General features: G+C 45.7%; 1 protein-coding gene across 1 annotated transcript in view; it reads left to right on the top strand.

The window, feature by feature from the left end:
* The first annotated feature begins 1031 nt into the window (after nucleotides 1-1031).
* The window catches only part of DAGLA (diacylglycerol lipase alpha), a 34699-nt gene continuing 9225 nt past the window's right edge, over nucleotides 1032-26505 (top strand). The window contains exons 1-13 of the mRNA XM_050711294.1: nucleotides 1032-1162; nucleotides 4084-4222; nucleotides 4792-5003; nucleotides 7402-7503; nucleotides 8111-8249; nucleotides 11608-11695; nucleotides 16083-16217; nucleotides 16900-16977; nucleotides 18207-18331; nucleotides 19477-19633; nucleotides 19932-20015; nucleotides 20141-20218; nucleotides 24269-24349. Of these exons, the coding sequence (XP_050567251.1) occupies nucleotides 4128-4222; nucleotides 4792-5003; nucleotides 7402-7503; nucleotides 8111-8249; nucleotides 11608-11695; nucleotides 16083-16217; nucleotides 16900-16977; nucleotides 18207-18331; nucleotides 19477-19633; nucleotides 19932-20015; nucleotides 20141-20218; nucleotides 24269-24349 (1374 nt within the window). The 5' untranslated portion in view covers nucleotides 1032-1162; nucleotides 4084-4127. The remainder of the gene's footprint in view (nucleotides 1163-4083; nucleotides 4223-4791; nucleotides 5004-7401; nucleotides 7504-8110; nucleotides 8250-11607; nucleotides 11696-16082; nucleotides 16218-16899; nucleotides 16978-18206; nucleotides 18332-19476; nucleotides 19634-19931; nucleotides 20016-20140; nucleotides 20219-24268; nucleotides 24350-26505) is intronic.

The raw sequence follows: 26505 nt of genomic DNA, 5'->3' as shown, positions 1-26505 counted from the left end.
GACCTTGGGAGCGTTTGGGCAGCCGAGGAGGGGATGCTGAGCGAGCCCCCGGCCCGGCGGGTCCGGGGCTGGGAGCCTCTGGAGAGGGCTCACGGGAAGTCAGCGTGGGCTACGTGGGTGCAGCTGTGCCTCGGGTGCCTGCGTGGTGCGGTGAGCCGGGAGTCGCTGATTCTCTCGCGGGCGTTGGCGTGGCGTAGGTGGTCTCCTGCGGCACGGGGCGCGCGCAGCCCTTTTCCTTCGGCTGGGGCTGGGTTCAGCTTGTGCTCGCGCGCCTTCTTCCCGGGCTAATGTCAGCCGTGATGGGATGTTGGATTAGACTAAACCTCCTAGGTTTAGCTGGAATGTTGTCTTGCTGTAGCATTTTTCTCCCTTGCTCTTTTCTCTAAGCCTTCCCCTGCAGCCAGCTAATTCTCCCCTTCCCCCACATCCTGTCATACCCCAGAGCATGTCACAAGGAATTAGCGGCTGAAAAGGCCGGCAGAGGCTGCTCCTCTGGAACAGGCTCTCCTTTCTGCGGCGGGTGGCCCCCTCTGTGTGCCCCTTTTGTGTCCCGTCCAGCTCCCCTCCCCCTGGTCATTCAGTGCGTGCCAGAGGAGCGGCCGGCGGCCCAGGGCCTTCCCGGCCGGGCTCAGCACCCTCCTGATGCCACCCGCTGCGCCTGGGCGCTTTTCCGGGCCGTGGCCGTGCCCGCGGCGCTCCCGGTGCCGCCGGGAGGAGGAGGTTCGAGGTTGGCGCTGCTGGAGCCTTCCCTTCCCTCCCATCTCCCCGCACGCATCTGACAGCGTCGCCCGCTCTCGCTCCCCATCCTTCCCACAATTCGCACACAATCTCCTCAGAATAGGGATGATGTCACTTCCTTCCAGAGGGTGCCGGGGGTGTGGAAGGGGGAGTCACGACCCCTGCCTCGGCGGCTCTCGGCAGCCCCGATGAACAAACGGGGCGGCCGGCTCGGAGGGAGGGAGTTGCCGTGAGGATGATGCCCGGCTCCGTCGGCAGGCAGGCACCGCGCTGTCCTTCCCTCCGCCGCCCGGGATTCTCAATGGCTGCAAGAAGAGTTTGCTGCTCCCTCCTTCGCTTGTGATGCCTGTCTCCGTGGATGTGCGCTTCTCCTGAAACGCCCTCACGGGAGAGAAGGATGAGCGGCAGCTGGACCGCGGGCCATGTAAGATTTCTGCTTCCATAGATCCGCCTCTGATCTGAGGGGCAGGGCTCTGGACTCCTTGCACGCAAAGCTCGCTCCTGCATGTGCCTCCCCCGAATTTCACGTTGGGAGCTTGGGGCTTCTCGCACCAGGGTTCAGATTTGAAGGTTCTGGGAATTTTTCCACTCTTTGCAGCAATTTTTGGGTCAGTGCAAGGGATTCTCGTTGTTGCAAACTAGGGTCAGTGGTCTCAGGGCTGTTTGCACTCTGACCTTCCACTTTTCCTCCCAGTTCCCCTGCTGGAACTCCCGTCTTCATCTTCTGGAAATGTAACTTCTGGGATCTGCTACCCTGGCATGAAGCCAGAGTCTTCACAGTGACAGCATTATGGTGGTTTTTTTTTCTTTTTTTTTTTTTCCTGTGGGCTTTACAGTATCAGGCCTTCTATCATCTCCTTTCTTTCCAAACCAGGGACGAGGCCCTGGGCCTCACAGTTCAGGTTTGCCATAGGCAGTCTTTGAAAATTAATTGGGACTCTTTTTGCAGCGTGCTGGCTGCCCGGTAAGCATACAGCTAGGAGCGACAGCCCCACAGTGACCGGTCTCGTGTGTGACGGTGAGTGCCGGGCTGCTGTGCTCTGGCCCATCTGTTGCTCTGCCCAAGGAATTCACCTCAGGTGCTTGCTGCTCTTGTCGATACCCTGCCCTGAGCCGGCGGGGCGATGAAAGCAGGCGGAGTGCACCTGCCTGCGCTTGGAGGGGTGCGAGAGTTGCGGAAAGCGCCTCGGTGGGACACGGCTGTGAGCTGGGAATGACGGGAGCCGAGGTCTGAGCTTGGCCAGAGGCAGAGCAAACGAGCATGTTGGAAAGTGTGTCCACGTATATGCAGCGGGGCTAGCGGTACTCGAGATGAAGGGGCTGTCGTGCAGGCGGGTTATTCACGGCGAGGCTGGAAGGAGTTGCCAGATGGCCAGAGGAGTGAGCAGTTTGAAGGTAGAGCTGCAATGTACCGAGTGCTCTGATTATTATGTGCTAAGGAAGTGTGAATCCAAATGGTGTTGTAATTTCACATTCGCTATGTTTGTGGAATAGAGCGTTTCCTTCACCCAAGTGAGTAACGTGCTGGAAGCGTCAGCCTGTTCGCTATGGAGTCTCCCGGAAAGTGCGCAAGACTTGTGCGTGTTTTCAGTGCTTGGGGACTGAAGCAGGTAGGTGGGGCTGGGCCGGTGGCCCTGGGTGTCAGCACGGCAGGGAGGCTTCTGTTTTGGGGGGGTCTGCACCGTGGGAAAGGGATGGAGTAACCACACGCGACTGGTGAGTACGCCTTGGTAGGACGGGGAGGCTTCTCTACCTGAAGCAGCTGGTGCTGTGATACAGTCTGGTCTGTCACAGAACCAACACTCGTGTTACTGTGATGAAAGTTCAAACTAGTTTGAACTAGTTTGAAATGTGACCATGTCACTTGTCCCATTGTGTTTTGTTTTTTTTTGTAACTCGGAGCACTTAGAGACATGTGCAAGTTAAGCTTTTTGTGTGGCGTGTGAGGTGCAGCAGATGCCATTCCCTGTAAAATGCTGTTGGAAGTCCTGATTACATCAGAGGTAACAAATGGGGACGCTTTCCTTTTTGCCTAGCAGCAAATTGCCAGATCAGTATGAAAAGCTGTTGTTGCTTTCAAGACACATCTGTGGAGCAGCATGGTGACCGCAGGTCGTGGCCGGAGTGCTCCGGCTGTGGCACGTGCAGGTGGAGGGCGGGCAGGGGCTGGGGGCCGTGCTGCAATTTGGGACTGAGATGCCTTGGGAGGACGCGCAGCGGGGAGGCCAACGCGTGTGGTGCCCTGGTCTGTGGTAGCACAGGAGGGTGCAGGTCGGGAGCGTGGTGGGGTTTGGAGCGCGGGAGGGAGGAACCGACCATCGCTGCAGTCGGATCTCTGGTGGCTGTGGGCAGACCGTGCAGAGGCGAGATCTCTGAAACAGAAGGTGGACAAAACCGTACAGAAGGCACGGCTGCTGGTGAGGGTCCGAGTGTGTTGTACCAGAAATGTCAGAGGGAGAGGGTGTGCTGTGGGGACAGACGGGACTGGTCTGACCCCGCGGGATTGGACTGGAGCAGGGTGGAGCGTGCACAGCAGAACTGAAGTGGTGTGGGAGAGCTCTGCTGGGAGGAGGTGTCTGGATAGCCCTGTGGAGTCTTGTGACTTATATCACTGCTGTTTCTTTTTTTAAAAAGGGTTTGTGAAGCTTTAGAAATAGGAGCACAAACAAAATGCGAGGAGGAACAGCCAGCCCCTCAATCTTCGACCTTTTTAATTGCTAGTCCCCGTCAGGGCCAACGTGAACACAAAGGAGATGTAGAGCTGGCAGGGTGCTTCTGTGCAACTTGTGGTTGAGCGAGAGATCTCCTAGGAGTTTGCTCCCTCTGCTCTGAGTGCTTTCTGTTGGGAGTCAGTCAATAGCTTTGTCAAATGCTACTGCTAACTGTTAATGGTACTTTGGCTTGCTGAGCCAAGTGAGGGAGGGCACTGTTGGACAAGAGAAGAGGCTGCAGCAGGTATGCCTGTGGAAGAACACAGTAATAGGACCTTGTTCAGGGTTGAAGCCCCCGCATAACCTGTCCAAAGCACCTGACTACTTACTGACACAGAGCTCCAACAGGATTCCAGGTAATCTTGTGAAGTGGAGCTGGGTGAGTGGTGATTTTGTCGGGTGAAGCAGGTGTTTAAGTCACTGAATCCTTCCCACCCTTCAAATTGTACCACCTTCTCCTGCGTGCTCCTTCTCGAGCGTGCCATGCCCCCTGGTGCTGGAAGGAAGAAGCTCTGCCATCTTTGGTGTAAAAATAGGATAGCTCTCAGGTGTGGTCCTGCTGGCATGGGGCTGCGGGGCTCTGCTGTTGGGGGTGAAGAGGATCAGCAGTGTCTTTGATTCTGTCCTTTTCTAGGAGGTGAGTGTCGTGCCTGCTGAACTTTCTCAGACCCACTAGCCATGCCAGGAATTGTTGTGTTCCGCCGTCGCTGGTCTGTAGGCAGCGATGACCTCGTTTTGCCAGCAGTCTTCCTCTTCCTCCTGCATACCACCTGGTAAGTGAGAAAGGCAGGATGATGGCTTGAATTATTCCATGATTATTTTTTTTTTTTTTGCTGCTCCTGTTTCTTGCAGCTGTAATTCTTCCTGCACTTACACAAGTGTCTGGAAGGCTTCTATGGGGCATTTCTGATGGACACCAGCATATTTCCAGCCGTTGGTTGTTTGGAGGAGTGCTCTTCTAAGTTCCAGTTCCAAAGAAGAAGCCTGACCAGAGCTCCCTGTATCCTCCTGAGCTACCCAGCGTGTCCACTGGAGTTTGGGGCTGTTTCTGGACAGGGGCACAGGAAAAGCAATTGGAGTAGCAAGTCCCATGGGATAATGTGCCTTGACACAGATCATCAGATTGTTCTGATTTGGGGGGGGTGGGGGGGGGTGGGGGGGTAGCAAGGCCTCTGGATGGCTTGTGGGGAGGGGATTTCCAGAACAAATTAATATTAATTGTCAGCAGCCGAGTTAGGTGGGACACTGAGGATCCTCAGTAACTTGGAGGAGAGCAGGTGTGGGATATTGCATGTGGCTTTCTTTGGCTTCCTGTGGTAACGAGCTGGTTTGTGACTGGCAGGTTTGTGATCCTCTCCGTGGTGCTCTTTGGGCTGGTGTACAACCCCAACGAGACCTGCTCGCTTAACCTGGTGGATCACGGCAGAGGCTACCTGGGCATCCTGCTCAGTTGTATGATCGCAGAGGTGGCAATCATCTGGCTCAGCATGCGAGGCAGTATCCTGTACACAGAGCCCCGGGACTCCATGCAGTATGTGCTCTATGTCAGACTGGGTAAGAGGCAGCGGCCTGAGGCCTCCTAATGACTCAGCCTCCACACTGCCATCTGCTATCGCAGAAGACTTCTCTCCCCACACCCTGACAAACACACAGCTTCTGAAAGACATCCAGATGGCCACTTGTATGTGATATGCATCTGAATACATCACATATACTGCACCCTGTCATTGCTGTAAGACTCTCATGCAGTGCCCCAAATATCTTTCTAGCAAACCTTTAACTTGTCATCCTCATTGCGATGCAGGTACATCCTTTTCCTCTAAGAAAATATGCTCCCCTTCTGTCTTGCAACACAGATCTCCCACAGTGAGATGCATCTACACCTCTCTCCCACCTTTTTTCCACAAGTTTTCCTATGATACAGGCATATGCCTTTGTAAATCATGGCTGTTCTCACCCTGAGGCATGTGCATGTCCTTGCCTGTCATATATATACTTAAATCTGCATCCACCTACCTCGAGACGTACCTGACCTCTTGACTCACATGTGATGCGTCTGTCCATCCAGCAACCTGCACTCTGATACTCTGCCTCCAGGCACTGGGAGATAAATAGGTTTTCCACCTGCTCACTGGTTGCATTCTCCCTCTTAGGGTGCATATTTATCTTGTGTTCCTAAAAGCATTTCCTGTTTTGCTCACTCACCAAGAACTAGGCTGGAAAAGGGATTGTTCTTTAGTCTGTCATTCAGGGTTTCCATTTTAGTTTTTCTTCTCTCCTCTGGTATTCCAGAATAGAATACTGCTATTCTCTTCTAGATACAGAAACTTGATTGGATTTTTTTTTTTTTTGCTAGGTGACGATTCTAAGAGAATCTTTTGGAGAGGCAGAGTCAAGTCCATTCCAACAAAGCACTGCATGTTTTTGCATTGCATGTTTTTGCTGGATTGTTTTCATGCAAAATTTGCTAAAATATGGGTAACCTTGCTTGAAAGCTCTGTCTGGGAGACATTTCCGCCTTTGAGTGCTAAGTGCAAATCATTAACATGAAGAGCAAACAAATCTTTCTCTCCAGTTTCCCAGACACACTGTGGTCTCCCTAGGGAAGCACGTAGAGCCTGGTAGCTTGAGTAACACTGTTAAAAACAGACTAAATGGGGCAAGGGAGGGAGAGAGAATCCAGAGAGCCATTTTCCTACCCAAGAATAATCCAGATTTCTTCCCTGCCTGTGTTAAACCATACCCGTGTTCAGATTCTGTTTTTACACTGTAACATGGGTCTTATGTATGTTTAGCTGATGTTTTTTACTCTTAACAGTTTTGTCAGCTCTGATGATAGACATAGGGCTGTGACCTTTCCATGGGCAAGGTCTGTGTGATTGTCCTGTTTCAGCATGTGATATTTAGTGCCTACAAACCTAAAGATATAGCTCTGATGCGAGCCCACAACGGCCTTGTCTGTGCTGCTGCTGCTCCTGCTCTGCAGCTGGTACTCAGAGGGGAGGTCAGCTAAGGAGGGCAAAGCCGAGTGCCACTTCAGAACATAGTTTGCGCTGATGAGGAGCTGGGTCCAGCTCTGGTTTCTGGCCCATCGCTCCTGCAAACTGTTTGCTACCTGGCTCTTTGAACTAGTCTTTCTGGGATGGTGAGAGTCTCTAGCAGACCACGTGCGGTCCGATACCGTGCCCATGCGTAGATGAGGAGGGTGGATGGTCAGTCATCAGGCCGGAACGTGGCTTCAGTCCCAGCTCCACCCAACGGCATGCTAGGCGTATCAAAGCAAGCTGTTTACCCTCTCAGTACCTGACTCCCCATCTGTACTTTGGGGTTGTAATGCATTGAGAAAGTGAGGATGGGCACTTCGTAGCATTCCCCAACTTCTTTGTTGAGCCACTGTCAACCCCCAGTTTCTCGCTCACTGCCAGGGTATTGTGCAGAACTGAGGAGCCAGTAAATGCTTTCTTCAGGACTGCATCCTGGCAACTGTTGCTGTAAGGACTGCAAAGGACAGAGGTGATGGGAACATGTGCTCAGTGTAGTAAGCAGAATTAATCTTGGGTACACATCACTATTTACTCCATTTCTTTGAATCAGGACGGCTCTTTGAGGTGGCTGAGAATCACCTAGGTGGTGATTCTTATTACCTGGCAGTCTTTCCACTGTCATGGGTGGAAGGTTGATTCACACCTCTGCAGCCAGAGTACTTGCACATACAGAGCTGTGTGGTCCCTGTGTCACTTAGGAGTAGTTACTGTTAAGGAGGCATTACGTTTTTGGTTCGCTTTCTTGAATAACACCTTCCAAAGCACTGGGGCCCAGTCCTGCCATCACTTAGCCTGTGCCACTGTTCTAACGAAGCTGTCTTTGAGATTCCTCTCCAGAAGATGAGGAGAGGCAGTCATTAATCCTTAGGGAGATGCTGCTACTATTCATTGTGTTCCTTTTGTTTCAGCTATCTTGGTGATTGAGTTTGTGTATGCTATTGTGGGCATCATTTGGCTAACGCAGTACTACACTTCCTGCAATGATATCACCGCAAAGAGTGTCACTTTGGGTATGTATTTGGAATGTGGTTTGTGTGCATTCCTGTGTATGCGCAGACATCCTCTTGCCTTGGAGAGCTAATTCATTCATGCATGTGGGGATTGACTGTTGGAAGTGGATTATAGCTGTAAATGTGGTGCTTGTTTTCCTGAGACATTAGAGCTCAGAACAGTTGTTCTATTCATTTGTTTGTGCTGTCTGCACTGAGGCAAGAATTCATGTTCCCATGGAAGGGTCTGGCTGGGGAGTCTGAAAGACCTGGTTCCTCTTCTGTTCAAAATGGCTTTACCATTTTTCTAGAACTTGTTTTCAATCCCTCAGTGGACTGGTTGGGGGCCGATGGTAGTGTTACAGTCCACCTAGGTACTCAATGAGTGTTTAATGGTCTTCTGCACGGGCAATCTCCTAAAACAGCTGGAAAACCTAGCTGTGGTCAGAAGCCTTTGCAGAGGATATTTACTTGTGCTGCACCTGGCTGCAAAAGTATTTGGGTTAAATTCCTCTGTCTGCCCTGCAGCAACGGAGAGGTACGTGTGATGTCTGTGGAGAAGAGCAGAGAACGACGATGCTGCCAAGACTTAAGGGCAGAGCACCTGACTCCTCTTCTTTCTTTGTAGGAATGGTTGTGTGCAACTGGGTTGTCATCCTGAGCGTCTGCATCACGGTCCTGTGCGTCTTCGACCCGACAGGCCGGACCTTTGTCAAACTGCGTGCCACGAAGCGGAGACAGCGCAACTTGAGGACATACAACCTGCGGTAAAGCAGCATTTCTGGAAGGGCGCCCTGCTTTCTTTGGTTCTTGGCATTCTCCCTGCCTTGCTTCAGGGAGCATTCAGCTTCAGGCGTTGCTTCCCTTTGGTGAGGGTGATTTTGGAGGAATGCAGCGCAGACTGTCAGGTGCTGTGTGTGGGCATCTGTATCTAAAGGAGGCAAAGCAACGAGGTATCTGCATGGATTATGCATTAGTCACTGGTTTTGTAAATACTTGCTAGCCCCTTGAACCACAGTGCTGATCATAACAGCTTGTTTGTCTGTCCTGTAACATTGTGTTTTGCCTAGTAACAGCAAGGCAATGCTTAGATTTTGCTTAGGTAGAGGCATCTTTTTCCAAAGCCCACTTCCTCCTTTATTTTTGTCTGCAAAATAGGACCTTTTGGCCTGAGATTTCTTGTATTTGGTTTTGGCCAGGAAACAGTTTCTTTTGTGTTGGAAGCTAGATGTTTTAATTAAGAATTGATTGCATCTTTGAGCTACCCAGATGGGGATGTGAAAGCTTTTTTCACCAAGCAAGGCATTTTTCAGAAGCTTTTTCCAGTAGTGGGACAACACAAACAGGCTTTTGTTTTATTATGCAGTCTTGACATATGTAACTGTCAGCAAGGAATGTGGCTTTGTAGGACTGAGGGCATTATGTTTTGAATGTTAAAAATGAGACTTTTAAAAAAATATTCTGCAAATTTTGTATTTCTCATTGGGAATGTATATTCAAGGAGTGTATTGAATATGTGCTCATTCAGTGTCTTGAAATGGGATACTTCAGACTGTATTTTTCTGTAGGAAAAAAAAAGTCCTTAGACTCTTCTAAGGACCACACAGCAAGCTTTGTTTGAAGGAGCCTGGTTTTTACTGCAGAATATAAGATGCTCTTTCTTACCTTTCCAGTACGTTACTAACGCTGTCCTTGGATGTTCAGTTAGTGCCCTGTAAGCCTAATGTGTGCAGTTGCTGCATTATGGTAAAGACATTCCCAGGCAGATCTGGATGAGAAGCTGGAAGATGCTATGAAGATACTGTGGATCTAGTACCCCACAAAAAATAGGAACTGTTGGGCTTAATCAATTTTTTTTTCCAAAGGGAAAACTGAGTGCCACAGGTTATGAAGTTCTTTTTGCTGGAGAACTTAAGGTAGAATAAAACAAAACACCAAAAATGATCTTCCCTCTGGAATTTTAAGGTCCCAGACAACTGAGTACAACTGAGTGAAGGTATTTGTCCCTTGGGCCATGGCCAGGTTTTTCCCTCCAGGCCTGTAACATTTTCAGAGAGCTTGTGCCTGCTGTTTGCAGATTTCTACTGTAGAAAGGGGAGCGTTAACAGATGTTAACGAGCAAAATGCTGTGGGCTGTAATGTGAAAGGGAAACATAAAATATTACTACGTGTTTGCCACTAAAGCAGTTGTTTCCAGAGTATATTTTGAAATTCTCCACTTAAAACAGTCCTTCTGAGGAGTATGCTTTGAAATTTTCTGCCTGTTTCTGGATTGTGATTCTGCAAGATGCTGAGGACCAGCCATTCCTATCGAAGTCCCCTGGTCTGCAGTGATAGAGCCTTCTGACGTTACAGCAGTAATTTGACCTTTGCATTACCTTAATCCGGGCCATATTTCCTCTGTCTTAACTCATGAAAGTACTTGGTTGGTTTGTCACATTTAGGAGACATGTGACTTTGGCTTCCTTTTTGTGGTACTCTGTAACTTACTGGACTCTGCTACACAGTGGTTTTCCTTTACTGGTGGCATCTTGATGTGTGGGGGCTTTTACAGTCTTGCAGAGCTAACAAAATAAATCAAAACAAAACAAATGACTCAATTAATTGTGCTGAGACTTTTCTAAGAAACTTGCTCTAGGGCTCATAATAAACATGTGGAAGTTCAGTGTTAGGAAGAAAGAATTTGGGAAAAGTCGGAGTGAAAATAGCTCAGAGCACACTGGCTTTTCAGCCCCCGCGGTGAAGTTGTGAAGTTCTTTGCATTGCTGTCTGAGTTCTCTGGAGTTTTAGTAGAGCAAACTGGCATTGCCAGCTCTGTCTTAAGACCCACGTATTCCTGTTCCACTTTTTGGAATCTTCCTTGGAGGTTATGGGTAGTTTTAAAATGTTCAGGCATGAGCTGATGGATAGCCCCGCAGAATCTCCTCCTCCTGTTGGAGGCAGATACTTGTTTACCAGCATCTTTTTCTGCCAGGTGCAACCCACTCTTTGTGCTTGGGATCTTCGTGATGTGATCACGTGGCAGAAAACTGGTGGTCTTCTTGATTTGGTCTTGATTGATTAACATGGGTCTGACCCATGTTAAGTTAGTGTTCACATTAAAAAGGTCCTGCATTAGAAGAGCTGTGGACTTTCTCACATGCAGGTGGCATGGCTGTCTGGCAAAAAAAAAAAAAAGTCACCTGCTTCAACACTGCCAAGTCTGACTTGATCTCAGGTTTGTTCTGCAGGAATGCTAGTTAAACATAAGCGACTGTCACCCTGCAAAGTGTTGTAACTAGGGCAAGCTCACGACAGTGGAATGAACTCAGCTGTAGTTTATTTTAAATAGGGTTGTCCGGTTAGCTAATTTTGAACTGAAATTGAAATGTCATATAAACCAAATGTGGGTTGAGTGAAACCTTCTGTATTTAGGCTCTTTTAACCTTTTCTAAATTGAAAGAGAACGTTTAGCTTGCTTTTCCTTTTTCAGATTAAAGTTATGCACCGTACTTGAAAAAAGAGCAGACTTTTTTTCAGTTCTATATTACTGCATTACTTAGCGTAAATATATATATCCAAATAAGCAATTTATTGGAAAGATTTGCACAGCTCTTATTGTAAGTACTCAGTGTCTTTTGTAACCCTCCCCATCCAAGGTAAAGTGTTTCCACTGAGTGGTGGTACGTCAGAGCTGCCAAGTTTCTGATGCAGCTACCAAGTTTCCAGTAGAAACTCCTTCCATTCAGAGAATCATAGAACGGCTCAGCTTGGAAGGGACCTTAAAGATCATCTAGTTCCAAAGAGGTGGAACACCTCTTCTGTGCACCGCCAGGTGCTTGGACATGCTGCTTTCAGCAGATGATATAGAACAACCATCTTGCTCAGGAAGGATGCCATCTATATAAAAAGAGAGGCTTGGTCCTGGCTAGAACATTGATAAGCTCACTTTCCTATGAAATGAGCTCAGTCTTTAAACTGTGTGAGGTCTCCTTTTCTCTGCTAGAGCAACATAAAAGTAAAAGTATGGCTTAGGAAGCGTTTTACCTGTGGCTACATGGTTTATGTATTGGATCATGCTGTTGTTTTGTCATGTTCTCCTGCCTGTCCTCATGTGCCAACCTACCCTTTATTTCTTTACTGTAGACACCGCCTGGAAGAAGGGCAGGCCAGCAGCTGGACACGCCGACTCAAAGTTTTTCTTTGCTGCACACGGACAAAAGACTCTCAGTCGGTAGGTACCAAGTATCTCCTGTCAGAGAGCAAGCTCCGTGTGTGGCTGACGGTACATGGGACTCAGCAGAGCACAGCAGTGTGGGATTCCTGCTGTCAAACCTGGACATGTCGCATTTCCCTTGAGTGGTCTTTGAGATCTGGAGCCACAATGAGTCCAGTAAGCCTTGACAGCAGTGCATGCAAGGATCGAAAATGTCCTCCAAGAAGCAGCAAGCTGAGCTGCCTCCCAGAATGAAAAGGCTTGAAGTTTTGCTGTGTGCTAGTTCCTTTTCCTTTCTTTCAGCCTGAGTGGGTTGAATTTACACTTGCTTTTCTGCAGGAGGGAACCTGGGTATTCCATGCAAAAACAGAAGCTGCTGTTGCCCTTTAGGTGCAGATTTTCGCCTTTCAACATTGCTGGGGAAGGCAGTTGTCTTTTTCAAAAGAGCCAGTCTTAACCTTCTGGTTTTGAGTATTACAGGATGCTCTCTAGGACAGGTAATAGCACAGAAAAGCAATGTTGTTTGTCAGTTTTAAGCTCTTCTCCTGAAGTTGTTCTTTACCTTGTTGTTGTGGCAAGCTGGGGTGATCTTAAGTGAAGATATTGGTGGAAAGATACATTTTTCATCAACTTAGGTTCAGCACTTGACAGCACTTTGGTCAGCTTCAGTTTCCTTTTGCTTAGGCAGTTTCTCTTACTGTTTGAGTTTGTCTTTTATGCTTCAAAAAGAGACCTCTTTGAAAGTGGGGAAAATGTAAACCTGTCAGAATTGGCAAAGGATTATTTCTAGATACCAACTGGTCCAAATCTACCATCTAATCCATGGATTCAAATGAAGATTGACGCTTTGAAGTTTTTATGTGCTACAGCTGGTACTTTCCCTTGCAGAAAACAGCTTGGGGGGGTGGGGTGGGGAAGAGGGAACACAGGAGGGTAAGGGGTTGATTTTTGCTTCCATAAAAGTTAGCAGCCCATTCATTCCTATTGAAAGCAGTGGGAGCAGGTTTTTATATGTTAAGGTGGTATTCAGCAGGACTCCCAGTGACCTGGTGGAGAGGTGAATAGTAAGGTAAAGAATTTTGCTGATGATTCTACTATTTAGGCTGGTGAGAATTAAGAGTATCTTAGAATTCCTGAAGGACCAAGCCGAACAAGGGAATTATCAATGATAAACGAAAGTCATAATAGAAAAGGATGAGGTGATGCATACGCATCTGAAGAAACAAATTACATACACTGATAGGCTCTGAATTAGTTGCAACCTCTCAGGAAAAGAGCTAGGAGTTATCAAGGGCACCTCAACAAAGACATCAGTGCACAGCAGTGACCAAAAAAAAAAAACACCCAGAAAAAAACATTTAACTTCAGTGGAAGGGCATAGAAAATGACAGGAAAGCCATCAAGGGACTGGTCACATCAGTGATGTTCTCACTAAATATAGTTTGATCTCCTAAAAGATGCAGCAGAAAAAGGAGCATAATGGAAGGGACGTGAGCTTGTATAGCAAGAGAAATAAGACTGGGACTTTAACCTCAAAAGCGAAAGGTGCAATAAGATGAAAAGCTGTGTAAAAATAATGGAGAGTCAGGTGAAGGCTACCTGAACATGTGTTCATCACAGATGGCAACCAGTATGAATTAGATTAAAAAGGGTTGTTGGTAAGTGCTGCGTAGTTATCCTCAGGGTGCGGTTTCCAAAGTGTGGATGGCTGCAGTTGTTGTCACAGCCCTTCTGCAGAAATCCAGCAAGTGTTCTGGCATGCTGGTCCTGCCCGGCACTCCTGCAGTACTGGACGAAACACCTTGTGGCTCCTGGGGGACATCCGGCCCCGAGCTGCTGTCCTGCTCAGGAGGAACGGCCCAGGACTGCTGACCTTCACAGATCTGCTAGAGCTGCTTAGGAAAATCTGTCTGGAAAACAGCAACGAAACAAGCTTTGTGCCGTGGCAGCTCAAAGAGCGGCGTTCCCTCAGGGGTTACGTTCTGCCCCTCTGCTTTTGGGTGCACCAGCTTCCCTCCTGCCTGGCAGCACCACCAGGTGCCTTCCCCGGGTACCCAGAGCTGCCTGCCCTCAGGGCAGTGTGGGCACTGCAGCCTGGCTTGGGAGCCCTGAGGGGCAGCCAAATGTCCTGATTCCTGAACAAATGTATTTTATCTAGGAATGCAACATATTTCACCTCATGTCAGGATTTTTTTTTCAAACAAACTTCTCATTCTGCCATGACTGTTGGTTTCTGCTTTTTTTCTAGTTGAGCATAAAAGCAGATACCAGAATCTTCAAATTCCTTGTGCTATTGAATTTCCACTTTACATTCAGCTTGTGTGATTTCCAGGCTCTTTTCTTTGAAGAAACAAGCTCTGACTTTGTGTGTCCTGGCATGGCAGTGTGTGGAATGAATGCATATGTAATGGATCAGAAATGAATCCTTTGCTGCCTCTCCCAGGCTTCATGGGAAAAAACGTTCTAGCAGGGGATGATTGTCCTCTGAGCTGGAAAATAGAGTTCTTCTGAGCGGACGTGGCATCAGGGCAAGAATCTGTTTTAAGGGTTTGGAGTGAAGTCTGCAGCACTAAGGCTCTGCTAGCCCCAGAGCCTCCGGGGTTTGTAGCAGCACACTGCAGACAATCCTACAGTGTCATATCAAGTGCTCCAGCAGAAACCCCTCCTTCGGAACAAAACACGCATGTTGGACTCTTGTTTTGACCTTTTATTTTGGTCAGAGTGTTAAACGGAGGGGTTGTTATTTTGGATTAGTGGGTGTCGTATTTTATTTTGAGTCCATTTGCATTTCTTGCATGCTTGTAGGAACGGTGGTAGGATTTACAGGGTCAGTGCTTTGAGGACTATGTGGTTGTAATGTTGGAGAGGTTGATGCAAGTCCATTTGCTCTTCAGAGGCACAGCTGGTATGGAAACCTGCACAGTTGGCACCTGAAGTCCCATTCCTAACGATGATTTAACTTGCTCTGGTAGGCATGTGGAAAAAATACAGAAAGTAATCTCATGCTCCAGGAGTTTGTCAGAGATAAATGAATGTAGGTCACTGCCTGCCAGCCTGCTAGGGGGAAAAGGGACTTACTTTCTTGCCTGTCAAAGAGATGGAGAGATTCTGACCTGAAGACCAGCCTTTCTTCAAGTGAACAGCCCAGGCTTTCTACAGACAAGACTGCAGTCACATGGCCTGAACTCTGTGTAAAGGATGCTATGAAAATACAGGCTTGGAAGCTCAGGATGAGACTGTTAAATCTTCATAGGAAAGGTTTAGCAATGGCATGAGTGAAAATACTGACCATCTGTGTCCCACAGCACTTGCTAAGTCCCACTTTTCGTTTGTTTAGCCCTTGGGTCACTTTTGCCTTTAAGTTTGTTGTTCTGAGCGATGGCCAGACGCATTGCCTCGCAGTCCAGCCCATCTCCAACCTCCCAAACCATTCTCACTCGAGGTCCTGTGTTCTTTCATGGTACAGAGCCAAAGGGAAAATAACATTTCTCGTCAAAATCTGTGTCACTCTGCTTCAGAGCCTTTGGGTGACTTTTGAAGATCACTTCCCTCCCTTCTGTGGTGGCTTCCTTTTTGGGGGGGGGTGGTCACTTTCTCTGCTGGAACTCTGCATTTAATGACTCAGATCTCTTTTTACAGGTTTTTCTCTTCAGGCCCTTTTGCTTGAGTGTGGTCCAAGATAAACTTGGAAAAGCTTGGTAACTTTTGCTCAGCTCTTTCAGTACCAAAAGCTGTAATATGTAACACCTGCTTGTCGTGATTTAACTCTTTGAAATCGTATAACAAAGAGCGTGATAATAATGCAAGCTACAGAGACAGCCCAGTGGCAGGATTCAGAAATCCCTCACTTTCTCTGTGAGGTACCAGGGATGTTGAGGTCTAGCTTAAGTATGGGGAAAATGATTCCAGGACAGGGTTACGGAACTGAAGAGACTGTTAAATAGGACAAAATTGGTGCACTTTTCCTGAATTGCCTTTGTTCTATTGAAATCGCATTTGAGGATAAAGTGGGACTCTGAGATGACATTGGATTGGGATTTGTTTGGTTCTTGGCTTACTTCCTGTGACTTATTTACAATGTAGAGATGAAAATGTTTCCCTTCCCTCCCTTTGTGTTTGCCTTGCCTGTTTTGATGTTGAGGTGGTCTGTTTATCCACAGGTAGGCAACCAGCACAGTGCAAATTCAGTCTCAGCTGAGACCTATGCGTGCGACTATGTAAAATATGAAGGGTATTAATAATGATTAGACCAGATATGGTGTTCCCTGAAGGAATCCCATGGATGTTTTGGAGAGAGCTACAGAAATGAGGCCATTGCTGCCGCATTGGTTTTCATTCTGTGTCCTGTTTTGAGGCTCCCCACACCCAAACTCCTCCTAAACCTGTCTCTCCGTGGATTTTGCAGGACGCCTACTCTGAAATCGCCTACCTTTTTGCTGAGTTTTTCCGAGACCTTGACATCGTCCCATCTGACATCATTGCAGGCCTGGTTCTTCTGCGTCAACGGCAACGGGCAAAGCGCAATGCTGTGCTGGATGAGGTGGGTAGAGGGGGCGTGCTGCTGTGTGCAGAGGTGGTGGGCATTTCACTTGGCCTCTGACTTAACCTGTTGCTCTTGTGACTTACTGTGTGAGAACTGCATGTCTCTGCCCACCTTGTTTCTGTTGTGTGAGGGGCTGTTGCCAGTCACGGAGCTGTAAAATAAAAATACTATTCTTTAGCAGCTTTTTCCAAGACTCCCAAAAGGGCCCAAATGACACTAAGTTGAGCTTGACACCTGTTGCCTTTTCTAGGCAGGTGATACCTACAGATTTAGCTCTAGACCCCAGATGGGCAACTGCCTTGAAGAAGGAGGCAGTTACTTTAAAGTGAATAGGAAGATTACTCCTTCTATACAGTGATGTAGAGAAGACTTCAGCATTTGGACAGAACTGCAGCAGGAACGTCAGGGAAAAATTCCTGAATTCTCAAGCTGTTACTGGCATTGAGATTTCCAGATTGCTAACTCAGTAGAGAAGTTGTGGTGTTTTTTCTTTTTTTTTTTTTCTCCTCAGAGTTGATGTTCAGACAGCAGTGATCAAATGGGGCAGAAATCAGAACTCATTCAGAAGACTGGTCAAGATGCTTGCTAACTATCTTGTCCCATGTTACGTAGTTCTTTCTCGTGTAGATTTTTGTCTTGGTGTCACAGAGAAGAATTTTTGTCTGTTTGTGACTTACAGGCAAACAATGACATTTTAGCTTTTCTGTCTGGGATGCCAGTGACCAGGAACACAAAGTATCTGGATCTGAAAAATGCGGTAAGTCACTGGACTGTGATCTTGCAAACTCACCATACTTCCCGTGTAGCCTGTATTCTTTTTTTTCCAGTGGTTTCTCTTTTCTTCTGCCCCTCTGGAATTATCACAGAAATTAGGACTGGTACAATAGAATAAAAATGCTTGCTTTCCTGAAGCTTTGTGTTCAGATCACTTTTAAAGCATTATCTGTCTCTGTCCTCCACGTGGCGGGAAGTGGTAGTATTCCCACTCAGATAGGGAAAGACAATGTGAGGTGTCTCCAAAGCCAGATGTACAAGCTCAGTGCTGCAGCCAGGAATGTTGTGCAGAGCTCCATATGGTGGCACCAGCAGCAGAGCTCACGGAGCCCAGCAGGCAGGGCTCCGTCATGATGAGGGAAGGGAGCTTCCTGGAGCGAGATGGCCTTCCTTCCTGGGGCTGGTTCTGTCAGCAGTTCTCAGGATGGAAATGGCTGCAGTCTGCTTTATGTAAATTGAGCTTGGCTTTTCTCCTGGCATGCTCCTGTTGCAGCCCTTCATCTCTTGGCTATATTCACACTCCTTGATTAGATGATACTGCTGCAAGAGATGCAAGACTGACCCAATCCCAGTATCTCTGATCAAGCAATTCTGTGATTAACCTGCTTGTGGCTGTGCTGTACTCTGCTGCATTTAATGCTAACATCCTGCTTGTGTTCAGCCTGTCTCCTTCTGCACAGGGTGCTTGGGGAGCAATATCAGCATGGCTTTTAGAAGACAGCACTGGGGCACGTGGCCCCAAACTGTCTTTTTGGTCCTCTCTGGGCATCTTCCTTATGGCCTGTGCCCATGTGGAGCAGTGTATTTAGGGAGCTCATCTTCTTGAGACTTAAACTAGTTTCTCCAATGTTCAGTTAGGGTTGGGTGGGGCAAAACCCACAGAGAATGGCCTTCCTTTGCAGCATGGTGTTTGATACATAGAGGAGAATGCCTATAGAATTAACTTCTGCCTATGTTAAGCAGCTAGAAGGGCTCCTCTGATCACAAAAATGGCATAGCTATACTGGGAGGGGAGGGAGAGGATCTGAGCATAACCAGCGCACTCTCCTGCAGCCACCTGGAAATGCTGACAGAGTTTGCTGTTCTAGTGGTGGTAAGAGAGAACGCTGATCTTCAGAAAGAAGGGTGCAGTCTAAGATGGAAAAAGGGAAACAGGAACAAATCAACGTGTTAAGAGAATAAGGCCTTTAGTGAGTCTCTTGTCTCTTTCAGCAAGAGATGCAGCGATACAAAGAGGTGTGTTACTACATGCTGTTTGCCCTGGCGGCCTATGGCTGGCCCATATACCTGATGAGGAAGCCCACATGTGGACTCTGTCGCCTGGCCAGATCCTGCTCGTGAGTGGCCGTCCTGTCTATCGCTCTGCCTTCTCTTCTTTCCTCTTCCCTTCTGTTTTTCCCTGATTTAGAATTCTCCTTTCTTTCATCAGTTTGCTCTCTCCCTTATTCTTCAGTTACTTCCTTCTCCTTTGCTCTTCTGCTTTTATTTCTGTTTCCCTTCATATGCTGTCTCTATCTCTTTTCCTTCATTCTCATATCTTTCTTCTGTCTTTCTTACAGTTGCTTATCTTCTTACCTCGTTAAATAAACCATACTGTCATATGCTCTATCCTCTCTGGTGCACTAAGGATCGCGCCAGTCCTGTGCAGTTTGGACAGCCAGTGGAGAGAACTCATCTGGCTTTCATCTGACTGCTTTCACGCTGAGTCAAAATAGCTGTCTTAGAGTGCAGAAATCAGATTTATCAGCAAGCCCAGATATGCAGGGAGTTGACATTTGGGTCTTTATTAAAGCATCGATAAGACTTGGCCAGAGTTTGTGCTGTGCTCTCTCTAATTGTTTTTTTCTGCCATGCTGTACAGTTCTCACCTCACAGAAGCAATGCTGTAGTACAGTTCAGGATTGCATAGTTTTAAATGTTTGCTTTTAGCTGCTGTAATGCTGTCATCAGATTCTCTTTGGGGTTGAGCTTTTTGCACTTATGCAAGCAATTTCTTTTCACTTTTACCTGTGAAGCATCTTTCAAGGAAAGGAAGAAAAAATCTGCTTCCGTTGTAGTTCTGGGATGACTCTAGACCTGTTTTGTTGTTTATTATAAATAGATATACATCTAATAAATGCTATCTGCTTGTGTGTTGAAGCAATAGAGGAATTGTGCCATTAAGCACAGTATTCCCTGAGGAGAGATGCCAGCTCTACCATGGAGTGATTCCTTGGAGACTGGTTGCGCTGTAGCTCTCTCTGGTGCCCAGAAAGAAAACTGCATTTGAGCCCAGTGCCCCTTTTTGATGGCGAAACACGATTTGTGTGCTGTTTTGTGCAAGAGCTTCAACAACTGCAGGAAACCATTTCTGTCAAGATGAGGCCAGTGTGTCTTGCAGGGTCCCCCTTCCTTTCCCTCATCTCTAGGCATTCCACGCTAAAAGTCAGTCTCTTCCACATTCCTCTTTCCTCAAAGCTCTCTCATTTTTTTTCTTCTGCAGATGTTGCTGTCTCTGTCCCTCGCGTCCCCGCTATGCGCCTAGTGTCACCATTGAGGAGGATAATTGCTGTGGCTGCAATGCCATTGCCATCCGGCGCCACTTCTTGGATGAGAATATGACCTCGGTGGACATCGTTTATACTTCTTGCCATGATGCGGTAAGGAGTCTGCAACACCCTTCATACCTGGGGCATGCTCCTACGGTCCCTCCTAATGGGGCTCACATGCTTCTAGATGTGGTACAAAAGAAGGGAACTTGAACTTTTTCCTATCTCTCTGCCAAGAAATTCTGCCCCTTGGACAGAAATATTTGTTGCTGCCAAAATCAGATCGTTCAGAGGAGTGCTTACCTGTAAGGCGTGGTCTGTCAAGCTGCTCTGCATGCTTTTCCCTGAGCAGGAGAATATGTAAACAGGAATGTTTCACCTGAGCGCTACAGTAGTGGATCTTTTCCAGGTTTATGAAACTCCTTTCTATGTGGCTGTGGACCATGATAAGAAGAAGGTGGTCATTAGTATCCGAGGAACGCTGTCTCCAAAAGTAAGTGCACTGTAAGACCTCATCTACCCTTGGCCACCCTAGCAAACTTTCAGGATAGTCTGAGACCTTTGTGACTTGCCCTTGCAGTTTGACTTATCTGAAACACGGTGACTTCTTTTCTTCAGGATGCCTTGACTGACCTAACAGGGGATGCAGAGCGCCTTCCAGTGGAGGGTCACCATGGGACGTGGCTGGGACACAAGGTATGTAAGAAAACACTTCTTATTTTGATGTTTTGGCTTTAAAAAAAAATTACAGGGGGAAAAAAAAAGAAAATATTAAACTGCTTGAGGTGTTAAGGGTGTTATGTAACTGCAGTGAAATGGCTATGAGAGGTAAAATAAATAAATCATTAAATTGTAACAGTTAAAATCAATCTGTAATAATAATAAAACATCAAAAAAAAGCAACATGCAATTAGTAAAAACCAAGCTGCAAAAGGAATCCGTGTAGACCTAGAACAAAATTATCGGTGTCATTGAAATTACTTTTTCTTCCAATGACCTTTTCAAAATTTGCAATCAAACCCCAACAATATGTTTAAAATTCTGTTGCAATGGGATAGTCGTTGAGCCTCATAAAACGATATTGGCAGGACTTGCTTCTGTGTAATTAGACTGATGCTGTGTATCTGTGTTAATGATCAGGAGTGGGCTGACTAAATCAGTTTGGTTTAGAGCTCACCTTTGCCCCAGTCCAGCAAAGTAATGACACATGTGCCGAGTTTTAAGATTATCAGGAATTTGGCAGCCTCTCAAGATGCCATGCCAGACTGGGAAGGAAAAATACAAACTGGAGGTTGTGTGTGTTGGAAGGAATGTAGTGGCTGCTAGGAAATGCAGTTCAGGCAGACAAGATGCTGCTGATATCTGGTCAGGGTCTCTTCAGGGCAGGACATTGAGCTCAGCTCTTCGGCAGCTGTGAGCTCCTGCTTCATTCCCAGTGTCCTTCCAGATCACCTCTTCTGTGCTTTCATGCTTTGCTTTAGGAAGTGGAGCATTAGTAGCTGATAACTGCGTACTCAGATGCTTAGATACGGGTCTGATAAAGAAGCCAGATACCCAAGAAAGAGCTGTTGGGACTCTGGGGTCTTGAAGGAATTTCTGACACACTCCCAGAAAGTGTGTTCTTGAAAGCAGTATTTTGTAGCTCCTCTTTGGATAATGAGTGTTTCTTTTTTTCCAAAAAATGAGAAAATGAATTGACATAGTGATTACACAGGACGTCATATAGAAACAGAGATAAATGAGGAAGCGTTTTGTCACATAATTGATATTTAGATATCTGAGCCTTTACTACTCATTTAACGTTTCTGAAGTTTTACATCTGCTGTTGAAGATAATGTTACGTGGTTTTATACTAATTCATTTAGTTCAAAAGGGCTTCGCATAATCATTGTGATAAGCAGTTCACAAGTATAAAAAAGGAAAGGAAACTGAAGGAAAGTAAGGGAAATTTGTTCTAATTTAAATGTGCAGAAAAACTAGTAATACCTGCAGAAGTTAGTTTTTCCTTTTCATCTCTTTTGTGTGACAATATTCATATGCCCATAACTTATATGAAACATTATCAGATCATTTCCTGTGTTGTATATTGAATTTTTATTTGGCGTTTGTATTATTTCTTTCTATTGTTACTCGTACAGAAATACAGCTTTATCTCAAATTATTATCAATATTAATCTTCAGACAATAATGTACTGTTGATTCCTGAGGGAAACTAATGAAGATGATAGAATTTAAAAATGCCTGTCTTAATGCATTTTTAATGTCCAGAAGTCAACTTTTATATTAAAGTAGATGAAGTATCTTGCTAACACATTTAATTTGAAGAAAAGTATTTGACCGTTTGGGAGCTTCCTGTAAGTTGTTTGGCTTCTGTTATTTTTCTTGCTGATTCTGTCCTGCACACCCAGCAGGCTGGGAGCCAGCCTGTCAAGCTGCTTCACGCAGTGTCGATCAGACATCTTACAAATTAAAACTCTTGATGTTTACATGAGCCTTCTTATCACTCCACTGGTACCACAGCTGAAAGTGTTTGATTGTTTGGGTTGTTGTGAATGCCACAGTTAACATTTGTTAGGTCTCTGAGCTATTTTGGGTCAGAAAAATCATAGCTGTAACTAAGGTTTATGGGTTGGTGTGCCAAAAAAAATATATATAAGTAGGGGATTATTGCAACTTAGAGAGGAAGTTAACAACAAAAAGATCTAACTTTGCCATTTGAGACAAAATCCATTGATTTTTATAACAAAGATCGTTTAAAAATAATCATAAGCGAAGAGCATGAATCCATGGTTAGTTCTGTTGAACCTGTATAGATCAAAGCTGCTGAAGTGATGACGTTATGGAGGTTTGTCTCATGCTGTTGATCCAGCCAGGATGACAGCGAGTAGCTGCTAAAAAGGAAGCTCTGAAAGCTCAGCCATGATAGCAGCCCTCACCGGTTTGATAGAACAATCAGTAATAGCAATAACTTTCAAGCTCTTTTCTACCACATAAATGCCCTCAGTTGTGGGTTTTCACACACACAATTGAAATATTATAGCGAAATTTTGTGCTGTCAATTGGTGAAGGAATACAGAATGTTTCCTACTTTTCTTAGACCTCCAGTCTGTTTGGTTATTTACATGTTTAAAATTAACCCAGGTAGTTTTATTCTTTTGAAACTTGTGAAACAATATCCACTTTAACAGAAAGCCTAAATGCAGCTTTGGTAAGTCTCATTCCATAATGTTAAAATCACTGTCTATGTTAGAATGTGCTGTAATTATCAAAAATATAGATATAAGGCTGACTAACAGCCTATTAGTGATATCACCGCGGATTTAGGTCATGCTTTTCAAAAATAGGATCCTAAATTCATGTTAGAAATTTATATAAGTAGCCTGCCATTCACTTCTCATTAGAGTTGGAAATGGAGACTCTTCTGAATGCAGCTGAAGCTGGCTAGCTGCTGAGAGATCTGAACACAGGCATGAAATATCATGGCATCTGCTTTTTTTTTTTGATAATGACAGTAGCATTACAGATGTCCCATTTCTGGGCTCAGCAAAATCACCTGTGTTCTTTTTCCTCAATAGGCAGATGGGTTTGATGGTATGTTTGATATTGAGGACTTTGACAATTCCACATTTCTTTGCTTTTTGAGGGGACTGTGAATTCTTTTGTGCCTTTGAGATTAAACGGTGCTCAATAATATTCATTTTATATTGTTTTGTACAGTTTTCAGGTAGGATTGTAATGGAAAATAGCAGAGGAGATGATCCTCCCTGGCTTTTGGCCAGCCCAGGCAGTGAATTACTTGAGATCTGTAATCAACGAATTAGAAGTAGCCAATTTCTGTTTACCTGCGTTCACCCTGGACTACATCACTGTTTTTAGCCTTTGCAGTTCAGGCTTGCTCACCATTGAATATAAACTGTAAAAAAGGCTTAACCAAGAATTTATGCGACAGACCAAATTCTAGTCATTTGTTTATATTAGAGTTTAACTGCATCTCTATTATGCAAAGGGAGACAAACTCGTTAAATGCAATCATCAGCTGGGAGAGAGGGTAGATGTTTAGAACCAGACTATCAGTTTTTTTCCCATCTTCCAGCAGTTCTTAGCTTCTAGGAAATAAAAACCTTTAAAAATTTGCAGTTAATGTCCTTTGACAGCTGATTCCACTTAATAGCTGCTGCTGCCTGCAGTCATCAGTAACTCTTTCCTACACAGATAGAGCTGCCACTTTTTCCCTCCAGTTATGTCTTGGTGTTTGTGCTGTTGCCCTGCGAACTTGTTAGGTTAGCACATGCTTTGATTTGCAGATTTCCATGGAAGAGTACGGTTCTGTTGTTAAGATACTGACTTGCAGAAAATCAAAGTTTGGTTCTCCTGCTCTACTGCAGGTCTCAGTGTAAGCTGAACTACCAGATACACAGCCTTGTGTTTAAGTTAGGGTATTTTTTTTTCTCCAGACTTTACACCATAAGCCTAGGAATAGGATCTGTGAGGGTTGTCATAACTTAAGAACTGTCATTACTCTTAAACAATCTATGGCTCTGGTAATCAATGAGCCAAGACGTGTCTCTAATGGAGTCTTTTCCTAAATGTGGAGTGGAGTCAGTATTCTTCCTCAGCCTTGACACGTGCTGTGTGGCACTCTAGAGATTGCACAGAGGTCAGGGCAGTTTGGTGCCTCCTAGGTGTTTACACCAGTGCTGATCTACAGCCATTAATGTCCTAATCTGTCTTTGTGTTTGCCCTCAGGGAATGGTGCTATCTGCCGAGTACATCAAGAAGAAATTGGAGCAAGAAATGGTGCTTTCTCAAGCTTTTGGACGAGACTTGGTGAGCATGAGTTTTTTTTTAATCACTGCAGGCTGTAAAGAAGTTGAGATTTCCCTAAAATGCTGATTTTTCAACCTCCATGTCCCTGGATCTGTTGTACTGACTTCTAAAATCTTCCTTCCAATTCCTGTCCCTCTGGATTTCCAGATGGGCCATGAGTTACTTATTCCCACAAAGCTTATTTTTATTTTGAAGCCTTCTACCCAACAGTACTGTAGAGCTCCTGATTTTTTTTTTATTCCTCGGGCAAAGCTAAGGCAGGAAGTCCCATTCATTGGCACTGCAGTAACAGGGAGCGTTAAAAACAAATCAACAGGAACTAAAATCCCATCTCTATGGAGATTCTCGTTGGAGACAGCAGTGGGATGCCATGCTGACTGTCTGTGTGTGCACATTTCTTGTGATAGAAAGCTATAGGAAAAACCCGAGAGAGACGTTATGAAGAAGCTTACCTTGGCTTCTGTGTCACTAAAGGCACAGTCACCGTCCCCGCTGGGGAGGGATCTTCTGAACTGCCTGATTCCCTGCTGCCAGACAGCTGTCCTTTTCTCATGCCCGAATAATGTCTTGGCCTGAGCAGGCCCATGGGAAATTAGCCACAGCTCAAGGGAGAAAGAAAAGGAGATGAGGGTTATAAAAGGCCTGATGCTTCCCTGGAACTGGTGTTGCACTAAGTCAGTGCAGAAGTGTCTGCTTTGTGATGTTCAGTAGGTGAAAGAAGAGATGCATAGACATCTGACTTCTTTTATCATGCTTTATTCCTCTATGCCCAGAAAACTCACTGGTTTTAAGTGAGCTGTTGCTTGTGAGGATTTTTTTCCTGCTCTCCTATAGAGCTTGGTTACTATCTGACTGGTAAGGATATGGTGGTGTTTAAAGCTCTATACTTCGGGTGCTTTCTGCATGTGATAATAGGTAACATGTCTGGTTCTGTTTGAAGCTGGCTTTATGTATGGTAGGTCCAATTTCTAATTGATGTAATATAGCGTAACTAGCTGGACCTGACCCACAAAGGTGGAGAGAGAGCTTGATTAATGAGATGGAACTACTGGCTTGGGTTAGGAAATGAAGTACTGTCTGAAGTTGAACTTTGAAGAACATATGAAGAAGTGGTATGGGTAGAACATAAATGCCATCTGTCCCAGATCCCAAAGGTTTGTCTAGCCCAGTAAATTGTTTCTGACAGTTGCCAGTAACAGATGTTCAGGGAAAAACTGTAACAAGTGAAATGTATAAATTCTTCATTCTCTCCAAGTATGCACCTCAACCTCACTGACTGTAGAAGGCATGATATTGACTTAGAAGTAGAATGATACAAAGATCTTTCATTCCTGCCGCTTTGTCTGTGTTCTTTTTTTCACCTTATGCAGAAGTCTATAGTCACAGCTGTGGTGACCTGATACCGTGGAGCGTAGGATCTGGGTTCTCTGTCCTTGTGTAAAGCCTACAGGGCACTGCCAGAGCTCTGAGATCTTGTATTAAAACAAGATCAAAGTTTCTCAAACATCGTCTTAATGAACTTCTAGAGTCTAAGCCATGCCTAGTGCTCTAGCCTCTGAATAACAAGAACAGTAGAAAACTTTAGAGAACAGTTTTGTCTTTGAATTACTTGTACAATTGCCAGCTGTTGGGAACATCTGAACTTCAAAAGACTGCTGTTCCAACTGCAGGTTAGGATTTCTGTTTTTCAGCATTCATAAGCAATGAAATTAATGAGAGCAAGTCATAATTTCTAGAACCAAGGAGACCTCTAATCCGTGAGTCTGGATTCGAATATTTTCAGAAGGTTATCAGATCTGAGGAGGAGCAAAAAGCTCATCAGATTCCAAGTAACTCAAACAACTTGAGTGTACATTGCCTTTTTTTTTTTTTTTTTCAGGGAAGACCCAGTAGATCAAATGCTGACTCATGAAAGTGTAGGAGAGAATGAATTCCAGTGTCCCCTCAGAACAGGCGCTACTGGAAGACAGGAATGTGCCCTGTGCCCAGCTCCTGTGTGACATAGATGAACCAGTGTAAATCAAAACTGTGCTCCTGTTTCAAAGTATAACATAACTAGATTCCATTGGAGGAGGAGTTGTTTAGCTGGAATGTGGAGTGCTCACGTATAGCAAAGACTCAGAAGCTGGGGAAAGGGACAGATTTGGGGGTTTGTC

The sequence above is a fragment of the Cygnus atratus genome, chromosome 5 (assembly GCF_013377495.2).
Source record: "Cygnus atratus isolate AKBS03 ecotype Queensland, Australia chromosome 5, CAtr_DNAZoo_HiC_assembly, whole genome shotgun sequence".
NCBI classification, from domain to species: domain Eukaryota; kingdom Metazoa; phylum Chordata; class Aves; order Anseriformes; family Anatidae; genus Cygnus; species Cygnus atratus.
The sequence above is the reverse complement of the archived record's forward strand: the minus strand, read 5'-3'. Positions and strand labels throughout refer to the sequence as shown.